This window comes from Copidosoma floridanum, unplaced genomic scaffold (assembly GCF_036245765.1).
Source record: "Copidosoma floridanum isolate Cflo_tuat_1 unplaced genomic scaffold, Cflo_Japanese_pri ptg000019l, whole genome shotgun sequence".
In the NCBI taxonomy this organism is placed as follows: Eukaryota; Metazoa; Arthropoda; class Insecta; order Hymenoptera; family Encyrtidae; genus Copidosoma; species Copidosoma floridanum.
The window spans coordinates 8,142,136-8,161,116 of NW_028321896.1; the positions used below are offsets into that span (position 1 = coordinate 8,142,136).

Below are 18,981 nucleotides of genomic sequence, written 5' to 3' on the forward strand. Positions count from 1 at the left end.
AAATTACTATTTTTTTCCATAACTAAACAGTTGTGTAGTTATGTGCATGGTGGCGAAAATCGAATCTGACTTTCGGAACATTCGGAGCGTACCCTATATACATGGAGCATGGAATGGATGGCGCGCTTTTCTTTAAAGGCGGCAGGTCGTCGGACTCGTCGCCCTCGTCGGTTGTCGGCTTGTCGGTCGTCGTATATACCTACAACAACACCCTCTACTATACGCAGAGTGCGCACACAGTGTCCCTATTATCATATACATTTACACGTCCTCCTCACTCTGTAGGTATTCGAGTCATCGACACACGGAATTGAAGCCATCCAGTTGGGCAGTCGATGAATTTTTGCGCGATAGTGCATTTTGATTTGCACTCACGCTTTTATCGTTTCAAAGTTCAGTAAGCAGCCGAGTTAAAATAAAAAGGAAACTCATTTCTCATTGTATCATGACAGAGATCATGAAATGAAAACAACAGCTGCAACAATAACAATAAGCACCAAAGAAAAAGAGGAAGAAGAAGCTGTTGTACGATGAGCTTTGATGTGGGGCTAAACGAGGCTCCTCATCATCACCAAAAGAACTCGTTATTATTTTTGGGCCGTTGAAATTTCATTTACTTGATATATTTATTAATTTTTGTTTTTTGTGTATATTATCAACACCTTGTTGATATGCCTCATCGATTCTTGCGTCTTTCTCGGGAATAAAGTTTCTAATATCGATATCATAGCAAGGGAATAAGATGCTCGTCATTATGAGTGAAAGCTTCAGCAAGGAAAATAAACGCCTGACCAAGTGGTTTGTACATTTTGTTTGAAAAGAAAAAAAAAAAGAAGCAAGATAAGAAAATGTAATCTCAGCAGTGCCAGTCTTATAGGGGCAAGATAAGTTTAGTGTGGAATTCTTTAGAACCTTTTATTGGGAATGTTGTTGGTGGAATACCTTAGAACTGAAGGCACAGATGAAATTCAACTCTGAGCGCTATGATGCTTTGGAATGTCATTTTGGTGTTTATTTGTTTCCACTTGGCTACTGGAATATCCATGAGTGAGTAATTTTTATTGATTGGTACGAGGCCGAATATGATTCATTAAAATTTTCATAGAGAATCCTTGAATGTGCATTGATTTGTTTTTCAGACCAACCAAGTGGCTATTGCGCGCCTTACAACGGTAAAATTTGTAAAAAATATCTTACTGGCATTGGGACGGTTTGGTTCAATGATTCGATTGATAATCCTAGTGGCTGGCTTAATGAAAAAATCACGTCCGATCTCTGGGACGATCTGATACAAAAATTAACTGAACCATGTCGCTCAGCTGCAGAGGTAAACAATACTTGGCATTTTATTTCAACAAAATACTTGTTTGGCTTTATCATACTTAAATGAACTTTTGTATTTACAGAAAATGTTATGCTTTTATGCATTTCCACAATGCCAAGGAGGGATTGGCCTACCTCTTTGTTACGAAGACTGCATGGCTGTTAAACTTCAGTTGTGTTTCAATGACTGGGCTTTGATCGAAGATGACAAGCTCAGGAAAATTTACAGAAGGTCGCGTGGACACTTCAGACTGCCAGAGTGTGAAAAGTTACCAAAGATTTCCAAGGAAAAAAATTCGTGCTCTCATGTCTCACTGACTGTTATGAAAGAGGATCAAATAACATGTTAGTTAAAAAGTAAACATTTTTCATTAAAAGTGTATGGTAAATAACTTTGGCTATTTTTTAGATGACTGTTATAAGGATAAAGGACAATTTTACATGGGTAAAGTGAATAGAACAAAAAGTGGTATAGCTTGTCAATATTGGAAGGATCAAAAACCGCATAGTCATGATGGACCACCCGATGTGTTTCCACAAATTCGCATGGGAGAAAACTACTGCAGAAATGCTGGTGGTGATGAAAAAATGCCGTGGTGTTTTACGGTTAACCCTGACACGAGGTGGGAACATTGCGACATTCCTTTATGCGGTAAGAATAAGATTCTCTTAACATCAATTTTAAGCAAAGATAATTATTACGCAATTACCTATACTTATTTATTTATTTTTTTTTTAGCAAATTCAACAGATATAAATATTAAGGAAGCACCTCAAAGTGAGTTCAATTGGTATGACAGTTTATCAAGACCAACTATTTTGCTTGTCATATCAACTTTATTATTTATCGTCGTGCTTATTGCCTTACTGATTTTACTGATAAGGCAAAGATTTTACAAACGACATCAAGGATACAATCAGACCGAGTGCCAGGTGCCATTTATTTAAATTCTAATGTAAAATATAATCCAAAAATATTCGAGCTCTTAAAACTTTCATTTTTTTTTTTTTTTTTTACCATTTCAGGAAGTTAATATCGACTTGAATAAACTGCCGAGCAATGATGCTTACCACAAAACCGGCATCCGACTGAATCCAAAATTGGAAAAACTCGAGTTTCCTCGAAACAACATAATTTACGTGCGAGATTTGGGCCAAGGCGCCTTTGGCCGAGTATTCCAAGCTAAAGCACCTGGTCTTGTGCCCAACGAGGAATTTACGAATGTCGCCGTCAAAATGCTCAAAGAGGAGGCTTCCGACGATCTGCTGGTCGACTTTGAGCGTGAAGCCTGTTTGCTAGCCGAGTTCGATCACCCGAACATTGTCAAGCTACTGGGTGTATGTGCCATGGGCCGGCCCATGTGTCTACTGTTCGAGTACATGGGTAGGGGTGACCTGAACGAATACCTCCGCATGTGCTCGCCCTACGGTAACTACGTGCGCAACATCGTGGAGGACACCTACTCGGATTCGAGATTGTCGCACATGGAACTCATTAAAATAGCCATGCAGATTGCCTCGGGTATGGTGTACCTGTCCGACCGGAAGTTCGTGCATCGAGACTTGGCGACAAGAAACTGCCTCATCAATGACGAAATGGTCGTGAAGATCGCTGACTTTGGCTTGTCGCAAAAGATTTACTTGCAGGACTACTACAAGGGTGACGAGCAGGATGCGATACCAGTGAGATGGATGCCTCTGGAAAGTATACTTTATAACAAGTACACCGTCGAGTCGGACGTCTGGGCTTTCGCAGTCTGTCTCTGGGAGTTATTTAGCTTCGCTCTGCAGCCATATTATGGTATGACTCACGAGGAAGTAGTAAAGTACATCAAAGAGGGCAACGTGCTCCAGCGTCCAGATAATACGCCGCTCACGGTCTACGAGCTGATGAAGCAGTGCTGGAATAAGAAACCATCGGACAGGCCGTCGTTCAAGTTCATCTATGAAACTCTCAATAGCATAAAATGTGAATTGAAGGCTGAAAACAAATCCAACAGCGTTCCTCTGCATATACATTTGTAAATGTAACTCTAATTGTATTTTTTACATTATTTATATACAAATTGCTTTTTGAGCTTTACATTTGGGATGCTGTTGTAACGACTGAATTCACAGCTCAGATCGCGAAAATAATAAACTCGCGTGAAAATTTTGAGCTCAAAAATTTAGACAGCATCAACTGGTTTTAACACAAGGTCGCTATTTTTGACTTATTTTTGTTTTGTAAAAAAAAAAAAAAAAAAAAAAAAAACACAAAAAAAAAAGAAAAGAAAAGAAAAAAACAAAAAAAAATGAAAAAAATAACTGTGCTTGCTGTCAGAAGAGAAAAAATTGTATTCCCTACTTACACTCGACAAACGCCGTTCTAGAAATTTATGTCTAGTGTAAATTTTGAGAATGAGTGTTTTTACAAGTATAAGAGGAGAGTGCAAGTACAATTTTATAAAATTTTTACAAAATACTTAAGATGATGTGAAATCCTATAGGTTTCTCTAGAATCCTGTTACCAATACACTGATAATTTTAGTACAACTCTAAAACTTTAAGAGAACTAAACTTTCAAAAGCGTTTCATATCTATGTGCTTATTGACTGATTTTCAGTATTCTTTAACGTATACATTGATTAAGTTTTTTAAAGTTGATTGGAATACTGTTAAAATGTAACAAGTTTTATGCTTGTTAAACATTTCAATTGAGTTGAAAATTAATCTTTTGTATGAAAATTTTACCATAGTGTTTAAGATATGTATGATATATCAGGTGTGAAATGCTTTTGTTTATAGAAATGTAAAGGCCTATGTCAATTTCTAATGACTGAAATTTCGTTGATGCAGATACTGAGACTATATGCTCAACAATATGAATGTACCAGAAGAAATGTGTATAATTTTTTTACCTTATTTATTAGACAAACTATTAAATATAGATTTTTATTATTTAAAAATCTGTATCCAAGAGAAAAGATAATTCCAGTATTCCATTCCCTTTATTCTGTATGTAATTATTGTGACTGGAAATGATATATGACTGATGGATAATAAAGTGTTGTTTTAAATATAAAATTTTGCGTTTTATAAATTAATGCCATAAACATATTTTTGTAAAATTTCAACTATATATTAAAAAACTAATTTATATTTCACAAGGCAGTTCATTAAACAAAGCTAGTGATTCTTGATCATTGTGTTCAAATTGTTGTAGATCGTCGTCAGTATCATCATTCACATTTTTTGATTGGAAATCTTGTGGAATAAAAATTTTCATCAATGAATACAATTCGTCGTTTTCAGGAATTTTTTTCCAATTAATTTTTTTCATTGCTGCTTCTTTAAAACAGCACTTCCTAAACATCATACAATGCAGATGAGGCAATTTTTCATAGCATATTCTCATAAAACCTAATTTTGCTAAAATTACTTTCCAAGATGTATTTATAATTTTAGCATTGGAGCCTTGATGCTTTGAATCTGGAGTAGCAATAAACAAAATGCCTCTATCACGTAATAACTCATATGCTTTTTTGCAGCACGAGAACCTTTGATCAGGGCATGGAATGTATTCTAGTAGTAATGAAAATATCACAACATCGCAAGAGTTTTTGGGCAGTTCGATTAATGCATTGTTGCACTCTGTTACTTTTCTTTCACTGCCCACATTTAAATTTAGGAAATCACACTTGAGAACATCACTTGAATAGGGAGCTATATCTACAGCAGTTACAATAAAGGAATCTTCTGTAGCGAAAGGATTATAACAACTACCAACATCTAAAACAGTTATTTTAGATATTACCCAAGCTTCAAAATTTTCAACTCTTTCAACTCTGCAAGATTCTGGAGTATCCTTTTCCAGCAAGTGTTGCTCTTTTTTATCATACTTATCAACCCCACCATTGAAAAAATAATCTTTGCATTTACTTTTAATCCATTCTACTCTACAAGATATTTTTTCTGAACTTTGAGATTTTTGACCCCAATGCTTGGTTGCGAGTTGATACATTGATTTTGCATACTCCTGAAAATTAAAAAAATACTTTAATCATCTACTTGAAGGAAAACAAATAATTCGATTGGCATACCTTTAATTTTTCTTTTTGTGCAATATGCGTGTTCCATGCTTCTTTAGCTCCAAAAACCTCAGAATCTTTACGTAATTGTGTATGAACACTTTTGATGAAATGAGCCAACTGCTTATGTTTTTCCGATGCCTTATTTACCTTTTTTCTATCAGTTTTCACATCAATTTCCCGTTTTTCTTCCATCTCCGCAGGTTAGAACGCATTAATTTTAGTTTATTTGTATTGCAAAGGAAAACTAGTTCGCAATTCGTTCAATACATTTTATAATTATAAATTATTTAACATCATTAGAAAAAAATTTGATCCGTAACACTGTACATATTCACTCGTTATAATTTTTAAAACAAATGACTGTACAAAACACTCGTTAGCGTTGGAAGAGTGACACAAGTGAAATGCTTGTTTTTTTAACAATTATTATACACGTAAAGCTTTATCTAGTATTATTCATGATAGTTTTTAAGTAAATGCAAGGCGCTTAAATTAAATTTAAGTCGCCTCCCCCGGTTTTATATTTTTTCAAGCAGTTTAATGCCCAATTCTGCAGCCACGCAGTTTTGAATTTGGCGCCAAATATACAGGAGCAGAAAGTCTTCTGCGACTCGGTCGGTCGCTCCCCCTGCCGTGGATACTCTCGACCTTCGGTCTTCGGAGTGCCGTCGTAGGAGCACGCGAACGCGACAACAAAATATATCCATCCCGTGTATTTTCACTGGGGTCGGAAAAAGGTACGTAAAATTTAACTATTTCCTCGTCATTATCATCATCCGCAAGGCCCAAGCAGCCCTCCTTGACAATAATAATCCCCATACAAGACGGTCGAGCGAAAAAAGAGCTCACTCTCGCGCACCGAGACATATTTTCCAACGACGATTAGGTAATGTGCACTCGTTCCGTCTTTTTTTCCCTTGCTGCTGCTGCTGCTGCTACTTTTCTACGCATATATCTGTACGCGGGGTGCGGATGTCACGATTTTCGTGCTTTTCGTGATTTTTCTGTGATTATACGGAAGACACACTTGTTCTAGAACCAAGTGTTCTCATGTCATGTGATTCGCCCATAAATATACTTATTACTTTGTTTACACTACTTACAAGAGCCCCTATTTCGTGCACGCGTTGACACCCAACTCGTTGGATGTGACAGTGATGGACTTTAAATGGAAAAATAACTTTGAATCATTTAAATCTTGCGAGATAAGCTGTAACTATGAAAAGTTTATAATATACATCCTAATCTTGATTAATTCTTACTCATTTATAGACATTTTTTGTAACTCGAGGATGTCAGTCTAAAGTCTGCCGACAACTGAAATTCAATTATATATTAAAACTTGCATCTTGAGGCTACATGATTCTATTTTCTAGTACTTCAACATTTTGATTATTTTTCTTGTTTCAGGTCAAAATGGCTACCAGAGCCTTAACAGCCGTCCTGCGCTGTGCAGTAAACAAATCACAACAGACTCGATCTTTGTATACCATTCAAAATAAAATTGGAAACCGGGAGATTGTTGGTTTCGGAGTGAACTCAGAACCCATCTACATAGATGCAACTGACTTCCCAATGCCTGCCATTCGGTTTAAGGAAGTTACCCCTGACATACAGGTACTGTAAAGCTTACTGTGTTGGTGTGATGCTTAGAAGTTGTATCTCTAATAACAAAATGATAATGATCTAAAGGCCCTGAGGGACAAGGAAAAAGGAGATTGGAGAAAACTCACGATTGAAGAGAAAAAGCAATTGTACAGAGCGAGCTTTAGACAAACTTTTGTTGAAATGGAAGCACCAACTGGTGAATGGAAAATGATCTTGGGGGGCGTTTGCATCGGTACTGCTCTTGCTCTATGGATTGTTGTTTGGTTGAAAAAATTTGGTAGGTCACAACGTTTTTTTGTTCTCTTGTACTGTTTGATATAGGATTTAATGTATCATCGCTTTTTTCAGTTTATCCTCCTCTACCAATTTCGTTTACCCCAGAATACAGAGAAGCACAACTTCAACGCATGCGATTACTTGATATGCAACCCATTACAGGACTCCCTGGCGGCCGTGTTGAGGTTTAAGAAAACAAATATCCTTTTAGTAAGTGCTGCATTAGTGCAAGTTGATACAGCTATACTATTGCAAAACTTGTAACAATCTGTGCATTGATTCATACGAATAAAATTATCATAGATCCATTATTCACGTAGCGTCAGTTGATTATTCGAACTGCAATATTATTCAATGCAAAACAATGATTATTGTACTTTTAAACCGACATATACACCAAAGCGTTGATAATTATTTTTCGTATGTTTGAAATCCTTCAATTACACAACGTTATCTAATTCATTTTACCAAACAGTAATAAATAAACTATTATTGATAAAATAAGTATGTAGTCGTGATTTCCACTTTGGTATCCATTGAAACAGATGAACGAATTTATTGTTCAATCTAAATGTGAATAGATAATATTGTGCAATAATAAACACTAGGAATTTTGGGAAGAGTAATTTTATTATTTAAACATGGTACATGTGCTTATAACTCGTTAAAAATCTAAACAATGAAATCGTAACCATGTTACATAATCTTATTGTATTATTAGCATTATTGACGAAAAGCCGTAAATACATTTTTTAGTAATAAATAATGTTAACTGCTTATTTATTTTGCAACGAATGATCAAAACAATTATTGTTTGAATCCAAGAAACCACACATTTGTTTATTCTTTTTTCTTTAATTTTCATTAAAATCCAATTGTCTCTGATTACGTAATGCCTTCTTCATACGGCAGATACTACACGTTTTTTACCGAACAAAAAGAGCGCACGGATAAGCCGTAAAAAACCAATACGTTAAAAATAACACCTTTTTTTCCCACCAAAACGCGAAATCGATTGGCTGCAACGCATCTTATACCCTTGAAAATTTGCTTATCCGTCAAATACAATGTGCCTGATGTGGTTCTCCCTCGGACGCGAAACCGATCAAACCGATCGATCGTGAAACAACTCGTCCTTGAAACTGTATACTTACAGATGCACGGGCCACCCGTACCGGCGCAAAAAGAGAGAGAGAGAAAAAAAAACCGAAGCCTCAAAAGGGAGGTCCGGAGATCTCATATCGGCCGTAAAATTCATCCCTCGCACGGAGCAAGTACCTATACGCATCAATTCCCCATCAGCGCGCGCGCTGCATCGGGGCTCTCAAAAGACCCTCATTTGCGGCACACGCTCCCTACACATATATATATGCATACATGCACCCTCTCTCCGCGTACGTGTACTGTATACACATACCCATCCATCACCTACGCAAAAACCGCAAGAGAAGCGTTGGGGGGAAAGGGAGAGGCTCAGCGTATACATACTTACGCGTAAGAAGACTGCGTTCGTTCGGAGTGGACGCGTGATGAATTTTTTAAGGAAAAAAAAGGAAAAATAGCAGTAATATGCAAGTGCGGTATAGGTGTATGGCGTGTACATGACACCCATGTTAGCGGGCTCCCCGAGTTCTCGACACACCGCGCGCGTTATCGACTAATCTCTCCACCCCCCTCGCTCTCGTGTCTATTCTACCCTCGTGTCGTCGGCTGCCGTGCATGCATGTCATCTATACCCACACGCATACAGATATATACCAGGCTATCCGTGTAACACCGCGTGTATTTTATAGAGTGAACCGCCCTCGACTGTACCCCCATGTGTATATATAGTTATATTTATACTCCAGCTCGCCTTTTTCTCCTCCACGTTCCTTGTGTTTTTCCCCACACATATATACCTGTGCGTCTCGACGTGTATTTTAGGGCGAAAAATCGGGTCTGTTTCATCATTTTTCCCTTCTTTTTTTTTTGTTGCCATTCTTTTAATTATTACAACAACGTTACTTTCGTTAGTGACCACTTACCAACGACTTTGGGGGTGAAAAATAAAGCAGCTTTGCACCGGCAGGGTGGAAAACGTATATTTTGCGCACGATGTGAAAACAAAAAAAAAACAAAAAAATTAATAGATCGGATAGAGGGCCCAGACTCGGATGAAACGTATTTGTTTGTATACGTATTGCGATGAAAAGTAACAACCGTTTTAATGAAAAACCTATACCAAAAGTGTGTGTTATCTATAAAACTGGACGGGGAGGGCCGAAAATTCAAAGTGGAGATCTTCGAATGTAACGAATCGATTACTTTTTTCTTTTTTCTTTTTTGAAGGCTGCACTGAAAGGAAAATGGACGTTCCCTCGACAACAGATCGACTAGACTATCCACTTGGATTTTTGCAATCGAGGTCACTCTAATTCCACATTGCACACACACGCGCGGTCCATCAGCTAATATTGAAGTTGCTGTGCGTCACTCTTTTCTTTTTCTTTTTTTATCTCCATCCACTCCCAAGTGGCTTTTTTGTTCATCGAAAGAATAATTTAAAAAAAAAAAGCAACCAACGAAGCCCCCGAAAGTGTATACTCATGGAAGCGAGAAAGCGCCGTTTTATTCCTTGGGGAAGGGGTGGGAGGGACTGTTTTTTTTTTTAAGTAATAAAAAAAAGGGAGCCGACTTTTTTTTCCATATCTCGCTCTTTGCCGGTTGGATGGCGCGTGATTATACGCTCTGCTATAATTTTTGTCGCGGTCGCATGCCGTACCGGCGTTAGATTACTTACTTTTAATCGCCGAGCGTGGTTGTCGCGTGTCGGGGGTACACTTACCGAAAGGGAGCGATGATGAATGCCGACTTTATTTTAACCCACGACCGCACGTAAAGTGGCGAGGGACGTTGATATCTTTATTTTCCTCTCCTGCACGTGTCATATATATACCTTTGTATCCCCAGCTCCTGCGGCTTGCGTTGTTGGATGAATATTTTATGAACGAGGTGTACGATGGGGGCAAGTCATTTTTTTTTTTTTTTTTTTTTTTTTTTTTTTCAACGTGTAGGTATTATGTGCTGCGAGCAGAGGTAATATTAGGGGGTATGTATAGTTATTGCAATGGAGCTCGCTGTCCGAGATAAAGGCAATCTTTGTGCCAACTTTTTCGCCGATTCGCCAACAAAACACACGAAATAGGTGCAAAAACTTTGCTCGTTGTTGTTTGAGCCCTGGTGCTCTTATTCGCGTGATATCGAGCGTTAAATTCTCCGTTGAAGGCTGCGTTAATTTTTAAAAACAACTCATTGCTTAATATCTCTCCGCAGCCCAAAGTTTATATATACACGTAAAAATTGTTCACTTGTACTCATGCCTCGGACATTATTGGTAAAATATATAGCTCGAATTTTATTGTTCGTAATAAAATAAATCGCACACGAGCATAGTAGGTTTTCTAAATAATACATGGAATCTTTTTACATGTCCATCGCTTACTATTGACAGCATCATGCTATCGATGATTAAAAAAAGAAAAAAACTAGCTTCATCACCAAGCAAAACTGTCAAAAAACAATCGGTATGGAAACATAATTAAAAATCAAAAAAAACTGGACTTGATTGATTCGACGCCATTTTAGACAACGAACCGACGAGTAAGTATATTATACAGTGACGCACTCACGCACGCGTCGATCGATTTCTTAATTTGCGCAGTTAACGACAATCTTTTTTTTTTTTCTTTTTTTTTTTTTGTTCTTTTGTACCGAGCAGGCGAATGTAGGCCTTTTTTTTATTGCTCGTGCTTTTCACGCGCTGAAAACAAAGGTGCGTACCTACTTGACGAGTTTCCTTTCACCTCATTTTCTTTAGAGGCTGCACGCTTCTGTCGTATATGCACGAGCTGAAAAATCCTAGCTTTGAAGCGTTTGGTTGGGATTTTTTTTTGTTTTATGTATTTCGTGTTTTTGCATTAAAAATTTATTATTTTCATGAGACGGTTTTTTAATCACCTCTCTTCATTATTAACAAGGTCAGAGGTAGTCGTGGTTTCTGTGTGTAATTTTTTTTTTTTTTTTTTCCACCATTCGTTAGGTTACGCGTAGCTCATGTTGGTCCAACAACTGAACGTAGTTTAGTTTTTTCACATGAAAATTTTCAATAACTCACGGAAATGCAAGTAATAAAATAGACTCAGTTATGAGTTCCAGAGTACTATCAAGTTCATAACGCGATCGCATACTTTCTTCTTTATTTTAAACAAAATAATCAATATTCATCCACATTTTTTTAATTGTCTATATTAAAACACGAGTCCTTTAAAATAACGACGTTATTCCTCGATTCGACAATTTTAAACTGGAAAAAAAATGATTTTGAGATAACAATTTTATCTGCTTATACAAAGGGTGATTATTTCAATGGCCTTTGGTATCCCCTTATCTCCCCTAATTTAACTTGTGCAAAAAACCCACTTGATTTTTTTTATTGTCCATTCGAGCACTGCTTAATATTGAACTCTGCAAAAGATAAAGAAAGATGTAAGCTTCTCGAGAAAAAAAAAATTCAGCAAAGAAGCAACGAGTAGACGGGCAATGAAAAAGACGTGTCGAGCAAAGGAAAAATTCTCTCCCCTCTCCCTATACCCCCATCGCGTCGAGATGATGAGCGAGAAAGGAGAAAAAGGAGCGGATAGTGCACACATTTATATATATTTATATATGAGGTGCGGGTGGCGGGAAATTGAAATTTTCATTTCCTTGCTATAGAGAGCCGAGAAAAGAATCCTCATATAATAGCGGCCGGCTCGTTCACGCGCAGCGGGGAATCCCCCTCCCCCCTCCTCGTTCTAATTTGAATGATAATTCACGCGACTCTAACGTACACATATAAGTATATATAGTGCAGGAGCGCGCGAGTCCTCGAGGATGAGGAGGCAGTTCTCTGCTCCCGATGTGTGTACAAAGGAGGCCACTCACCTTCTTCCAGAGTCGTTGGGGAGGGGGGGGGGGATAGATGCACCGGGAGGAATTTTCGAGCGCGTGTCGTCTGCAGCTGCGTATACATGTATATACGTGGAGAGGCGGTCGCAAGAATGAGGGAAATCTAATAAGAAAAGGCCGGGCCGGGGAAAAAGAAGAGAAAAGCTTTTGGTATATATATGTGCGAGAGTGAGTTGGGGGAGCTGGAAAAAGGAGGAGTTGCGTTCTATATAGGAGTTGTGAGGGGCTCTGTGCGAAATGAGAAAGGGGAGCTAGGAGGAGGAGGAGGAGGAGGAGGAGGACGACTGGAACGAAGAGACGAACGATTAACGGAGCAGTTAAAACGTACGACGTGTGTACGGTATAGGTACATGTATATAAACGTTTCTTCCACCGACTGCGGCAAAACTGTATACATATATATTCAGGATTTTATTCCACCTCAACGCGTCTATGTTTTATTTTGTTTTTTAAGGATTGAGACACAGTGGAGGGAAGCGGACTACTACTACTATGCGAGTCAGAGGAAAACGAGAAAGGGGCGGTGGGGGAGTAAAATATAACGACGGTGATTAAAAAAGAGGTGGGGAGGAGGAGGGGGAGAAGGCAACGAAATTCGAGGGAAATAAACAAACGAGCTGAATAACCGGGCGCGAGCTTTAAAACGAAATGGACAGGCGAGCCGCGGGATATAGAGTTGGAGGTGAATCAAAAGCGCGATTTACCCACAGCGTTTTTCCGCGCGCGGGTAAAAAAGGGGAGGGAGAAGTGGAGAAACGATGCACAAAAGGCTCCCGGGTACCGGAGGTGGAGCGCTGCCGTACAGGCCCCAGATGACAAGCCAGCATGGCAAAAGGACGTGGTTATAAAGAGGGGGGGTGGCGGTGGGGGGAGCAAGGGGGGCCAGAGTCAGATGAGGGGAGTATAGGCAAGCGATGATGAGTACATGGGGAGAAAATAAAGAGTAGGTGGCAAAGGACGGTGGGACAGCAGACGCGAGAAAAAAGGAGCGAGTAATCTCGCACTCGCAAAATCACCTCAAAATTGTGGTTGAGGGGGGGAGGGGAGATAAAAAAATAGGCACACGTGATCGTGGGGGGGGGGGGCTACCTTTTTTTCTTTCTAAATCTCTCTCTATATTTGTGCTTCACGAACAGCTGCGGTTATTTCGATGAGGTGTGGTAGGACTCCACTGATGAGGGTATTGGCGCACATAGTCGGGAAATCCGAGGGGAAATCTTTGTTAACGTTGTTAGCGCCGTATTTCAAAGCTGCAGCTCCCATCTGTCCGTGGAATCTGTTTTTTTTTTCGCCTTTTCGTTTAAATGAAAAAGAAAAAAACGAAAAAAACTCAATGCGCGCGTCGAGGAAAAAAGAGAGAGGACGTATGAAAAATAAAGAGGTGGTGTGCACATGGAGCTTTTGTGCCCAAGACCTGACCGCGACTAACCCACATATACGTTAGCGCGTACACACACACGTGGAAACTCGCTGTTTTTCAAAGCGACGCGCGTGTGTGTGGCGTGAAAGCAGCTAAAGGCTACATGTGCAGTCTTTTTTCTCAACACACTTGGCTGTTCTCTCTTGAGTGATTTTTTTTTTTCTTCCTTTTCCCACCTCCGTGTCTCCGTTTTTTTTTTTTTTTTTTTTTTTGCACGCTGATGAAAGGAAAGCATTAGCACGACTGACCCAAAATGAATATATTTTTTTTCCTTCTTCTTTGCTCTTCCATCCGCGCTGCAGGCCCCTTTGGAAAAAAAGAGCTTTCATTAAGATGGATCGCAACGTGGACCCTCGAATCTTTTATACTCCGCGTGAAAGGAGCTTCGAGCGCGATTTTCACCCTAAAAACAATAAGAAGGGTTTTATAACCCAAAATAATAATAATAATAATACAATATATACTGTAGAATGGAAGACGGGAATGTGGGTTGTCCTCGTACCCTACTCGCCCCCGAGACGTACGATCAAAACCCTCGGCGACGATTGCCCGTGAATCCGGAACCAATCGATCCCCGTCCAGCTCCCCCAGCCCCCTTCTGGGCGTTATTATTCTTCTTCCTTTCCGGAAAAATCCGCTTAGCTCATCATCCGTGCACGAGCCCGTGTCTGGCCCCATCCGAGGAAGAAGAGCTAAAAGAGAGTATTTGTACAACCCCTCGACTCTCGATCGGACTCGACGGCCCGTCTTTAATACCTTGGGTATATCACACACACACACACCCACACACGTGCGCCCTGGAAAAGCTGTAAGCGCGTGCGCGAGGCTGAGCCGAAGATTTTTACCGTCGTCGTATCTTCCCATCGCCAATGGGCATCGGGTACAAGTATACGTATAGGTACGTGAAGCCCACATTGCAGTACATGTAGGTATGAAAAATACAGAATCGGAGGGTAAGAAAGAAGCCGCGTGCGAGCAAGTTGGGTGTACGTGTATATAAACACGTATAGGCGTGGATCTCACTTCGTCGAGGTAAAAAGTCGAAAGAAAGCAAGGAAGAAGGTGCGCGGGGGTGGGTAAACGAGTCACGCAGGCGCAGCCATACTCTCCCCTATACGCGTACTACCCTTCGCTTCAGCTATATATACCCTCTCGTTGTTGTGTACGAGCGTGCGCGCATGCGGGGTTGAAACGCGGCGGGGGCGGGGGGGAGGCCGATAGCTAGACCCGGTCCGCAGCACACACACACACACACACACGCACAAAAGATAAAAGAGGTATACGTACGTGCACCCACTCCGTGAGGGGTGGCTCTGCTCTCCCTCGAGGTGTGTGTGTGTGTGTGTGTGTTGGGGGGGGTGGGGAGCAAGACTCGATACCACACCGTGCGCTCTATATACTGCGGATGTGGCGCTCGTTCTCCCCCTCCTCACCCGCCGTCACTGCCGATGGCAGTTGTGGTGGTGAAAAAAAAAGCCACCCCCTCCCCCAACTAACGGGACGGACGAAGGCGGCACCACGTACGAGGCAGTGCAAATTTCGCCGTCGACGTGCTCGTTGCGCACTTGGCGCCGACGATTGCACGAGTTTATCAATCGATACAGTATATTTATATATATATATATATACACACATCCTACTGATCTCACGCATATAATAACAATAATAATAATAATAATAATAATAATAATTACCCAAGGCAAAAAAAAGGAGAAATATATACTTAGCACCAAGTGGGTGTTTTTTTCAGAGAAGAAAAACGAGATAGTGTGTTTTTTTTTTTTTTCTTTCTTTTCTGTTTTTTCCATCACCCAGTGATTGTTGGTGTTGTTGTTTCCGCTGTTGCTGCTGTAAAAAAGAAACCAATTGTTTTTTTTGTTTTTTGTTTTTGTTTTTTTTTTTGTGCGGGTACAGTTGACGATTCTTTTTTTGATATTATTTCACAGTAAAAAGCAAAAGCCCTTTGGCAGTCGGGCGCAAGAAACGTTATAGGGAGCCCCAAGTGGTGCCACCGCTGGAAGAAAGGGGCGCCAGAGCGCGACACCTCCGCGCCACCGCTCTCTCCTTGAACCGTCGTCGTCATCGTCCCCGTCCTATACATATATACGTACATCCACGTTTCGCATACGCGCGGCGGAGCTCGAGTGAAAAGCTCCCGTCTTGTCATTGTTGGGTTGTTTTGTTTTCCATCAACTCGAGGCCCCCGAGGAGGTGAAGGAGGGACGCAACACTCTAGGCCCACTATTGCACGCAACAGCCGCACGGCCGTCACGATGGGGCTAAGGGCGCTGCTGTTGCTCATCGCTGCCCTCGGCGCCTCGGAAATCCAGGTGAGTGATCCTCGTCGTTTTTGCGCATTGCCGTCAAGGACTCGCACGTAGTACATATATTATATACGTATACGCTCGGACACCCCTTCCCCTCTACCTCTCGAAGCAAAAGCTCGATTTCTCGCCGGAAGCTCGTTCGCGCTTGCGTACACATGGTACACGCATACCTACTAATGTGAAGATTTTTTTTTCCTTTTTTTCCCACTCTTCTTCGATAGCAGGTGATGTATGTGTAGGGTGAGTCAGGCTAAACCGATGCGGTGCCAATATATATATATATATATATATATATATATATATATATATATATATATTTCATCATGGCGTACGTGTATACGTGGGTCGGGGGAGAGAGAAAGAGCGGGAGGTTAGGGCTGTTTTTTCCTGGTGGCGTCCGTCGCGGGGATGCCTACGGCGTTGCTCTTCCTCTCCTCCTGCCTCGTAGTTCTCTTTTTTTTTTCTCAAGGTGTACGTACATCTCGTTGATGGGTATAGCGTCGCGAGAACACTGGCTCTTCTTACGATGATTTTTGTACGTGACGAGGGTGAAACCACCCTCTGGCCCACGAGTTTCTTTGTTTGGCGCTAACGAGTGCGGAGTACCTCGACAGGTACATTGTATATGCTTGTACTATTTTCGTTAGTCACGCAGATAAAAAGATCTTACATGGATTATTATTATTCGGATCGAAGCTGAAAAGTGTCAGTGTGGGGGTACGGGGTACGGTTTGTTCATCGCTGCAGAGTCAATTCGTACTTAAGGGAGCGAGTCGGAGATTAACGGCGCGTCGATTGCAAATTTCAGGGATAACAAACTGCAAATTCACTTCGTACTCCAAAGGCTGGATTTTTTTTTTCTTCACTGTGACTCTCGTAGGGGCGGTAAGAGAGAGAGAGAGATATATATATGTTCGATTTTACGATTTGTCATCGGGATTGGCCGTAATTTACAACGCGGCAGCTTATTCTCGAGAAAAATGAGTCCTCGTTAGGTACGTTTCATCCGAACTCGCGGTGAAGATCGAAACCACTTTCTTTTTTTTTTTTTTTATCAAGCTGCAAAATAATGTTTAAGAAATATAATCCGTCCAACGAAGCGTGTATTTTATGTCAAATATTTAACACTTTTTCTGGAGTTTTCCTTTGTATACTTTCCAAAAATTCGAATCTGGAGAAAACAATGAGAAAAAAAAAAAAAGTTAGGAATGACAATAAAAAAAAGGTAAAGCCGAAAAACGCGTATGAACAATTATATTCATCAATTGAAACCCACACAGAAAAAAAAAAAAAAAAATACATTATCCAAATAAACGTATGAGAGTACGTGACAAAACAAAATTAAAGAAAACTTGGGACATGAGCTCATACTCCTTCCCGATGTACAGACATAATAACGCGGCAATAACGTAAAACGAAAAAGAAAAAAAATGTAAGCTGACACAACTTTTGTGTTCTTCCCCTTTTTGTAAGTAAATGACGAAAAGTGCATATACATAAATATAATGAAGATGGAGGAAAAAGTAAAGGCTAGAAGGGACGAATAAAAGGAGGGATCCATTATATACTCTTTGAGTATCGTGAGAAGGGCCGATGCAAACCACTAATAAACGTTTCGGTGGATCAATATAGTGCACACCTGCCTCAATGAAGACACGTTTGTATAGTCGAAACGAGGTCAAGCGCACCCACCGTCTTATTGAAATATCGTAAAAATAAAGTGAAAATTCCAAGGAGATACAATTTAAATTCGCTGCAGTGGCGTTTGCAAAATGAGTCTTGTGCTCCCTCGGTCGCGGATGAAATAACGATTTTGAGCTTTACATCACACACACACACGTACACGTACACGTACGTCCTATACACAGTTGGTGAGAGAAAGAAGAAAGAGAACTCAAGTATCGTCGGAGAATAGTTGTAGAAAGCCCGGCGGAACTTTTGGTTCTCCTTCTTCTCGCGAATCAGTTTTCCATGTTATGCTCACCATATATACGTATATAGCTATCATATTTATATATATATATATAATATAGAGATACTGTACGAGTAGACGTATATGCCACGGGATGGAGGGAATATATTCGCAAAGGAGTTACACACAAGTGTAGTGAGAGAGGGACTTTTCAAATGCAGGAGCGAGTCATATTATACCCTTTTGTGTATGTAAGGTATATCTGTAGTCATATACATATATATATATATATATATATATATATATATATGCACCGAGTTGAAGCTGAAAGGACGACCAGTCCTCGTGTCTATATGTTTCGATGGTTGCATGTATACGTAGAGGTACAGAACTTTTGTTCCTATTTGCTTTTTTTTTTTTTTTTTTTTTTTTTTTTGTCGCGCAATGCTCTCTCGTCGTTCGGTTACTCATGCGCGAGCGTATAATTGAGAAAAAACACCGGAGCTCGAAAGCAAAACGAAAATCAAACCCTTTGCACAAAGTGACCCCTCTGTCATCCCTTTCCTCGTTAGCGCAAACAACGATCTTTCCTGATGGCGCGTCCTGCTTCGTTGTTTTTGTTGTTCCATACCTCGATGTATACGAGCGGTACGAATAGTGATTTTTTTTTTCTTTTTCTTTTTTTTAAATTTTTAATTACAAACAATAATATCAAAGGGTCACAGCTTTTTCTTCATGATCAAGTCGTATGGCATTTTTAGAGACACTGCAAACAACAGTGTGACTTTTCAATGTACCACATTAGTGGAGATTGCTTTTTCTCGAAATCTGCTCGTGGTAACCTACGTAGGGCCACCCAAATGGTGAATTTAAGGACCAATTGAATATGGTAGGAGGGAAAAAAGGAACGAGAATCAAGGTAGGCCAAACAAGACCATCGCATTTGCAACAGCTCTTGTCTTGAAAAAAAAAAAAAAAAAAAAAATAAATAAATAACACAAAACCATGTTCATACAAGACAATCACAAGCATCTATAAATGGCGTACGTTTTA

The 18,981-nt window shown here is 40.0% G+C and overlaps 4 protein-coding genes across 6 annotated transcripts in view; 3 read left to right on the forward strand and 1 right to left on the reverse strand.

The window, feature by feature from the left end:
• Window positions 1-243: 243 nt before the first annotated feature.
• Window positions 244-3,569, forward strand: Nrk (Neurospecific receptor kinase). 2 transcript variants are annotated; one of them, XM_089592740.1, is made up of 6 exons: window positions 244-1,047; window positions 1,140-1,327; window positions 1,407-1,668; window positions 1,733-1,997; window positions 2,073-2,256; window positions 2,350-3,569. In XM_089592740.1, the coding sequence occupies exons 1-6, from the start codon at window positions 984-986 to the stop codon at window positions 3,346-3,348; spliced, it is 1,962 nt and encodes a 653-aa protein (XP_089448866.1). In that variant the 5' UTR covers window positions 244-983; the 3' UTR covers window positions 3,349-3,569. The 2 variants fall into 2 exon arrangements, with proteins under 2 accessions (XP_089448866.1, XP_014206169.2); XM_014350683.2 differs by having other exon boundaries at window positions 1,733-1,975; window positions 2,063-2,256.
• An 890-nt stretch (window positions 3,570-4,459) lies between these two features.
• On the reverse strand, window positions 4,460-5,662 carry Samtor (S-adenosylmethionine sensor upstream of TORC1). Its single transcript, XM_014350621.2, has 2 exons — window positions 5,406-5,662; window positions 4,460-5,341 (listed from the first exon to the last, which is right to left on the reverse strand). The coding sequence occupies exons 1-2, from the start codon at window positions 5,586-5,588 to the stop codon at window positions 4,460-4,462; spliced, it is 1,065 nt and encodes a 354-aa protein (XP_014206107.2). The 5' UTR covers window positions 5,589-5,662.
• Window positions 5,663-6,041: 379 nt separating this feature from the next.
• Window positions 6,042-7,784, forward strand: LOC106637761 (cytochrome c oxidase subunit 4 isoform 1, mitochondrial). 2 transcript variants are annotated; one of them, XM_014350677.2, is made up of 4 exons: window positions 6,042-6,133; window positions 6,807-7,013; window positions 7,089-7,281; window positions 7,353-7,784. In XM_014350677.2, exons 2-4 carry the CDS (start codon window positions 6,813-6,815, stop codon window positions 7,469-7,471), a joined length of 513 nt encoding a protein of 170 aa, XP_014206163.2. In that variant the 5' UTR covers window positions 6,042-6,133; window positions 6,807-6,812; the 3' UTR covers window positions 7,472-7,784. The 2 variants fall into 2 exon arrangements, with proteins under 2 accessions (XP_014206163.2, XP_014206165.2); XM_014350679.2 differs by lacking the exon at window positions 6,042-6,133 and adding an exon at window positions 6,512-6,608.
• A 7,582-nt stretch (window positions 7,785-15,366) lies between these two features.
• Appl (amyloid-beta-like protein) overlaps window positions 15,367-18,981 on the forward strand; it is a 43,148-nt gene continuing 39,533 nt past the window's right edge. The window contains exons 1-2 of the mRNA XM_014350711.3: window positions 15,367-15,456; window positions 15,636-16,019. Coding sequence (XP_014206197.2) covers window positions 15,963-16,019 — 57 coding nt within the window. The 5' untranslated portion in view covers window positions 15,367-15,456; window positions 15,636-15,962. The remainder of the gene's footprint in view (window positions 15,457-15,635; window positions 16,020-18,981) is intronic.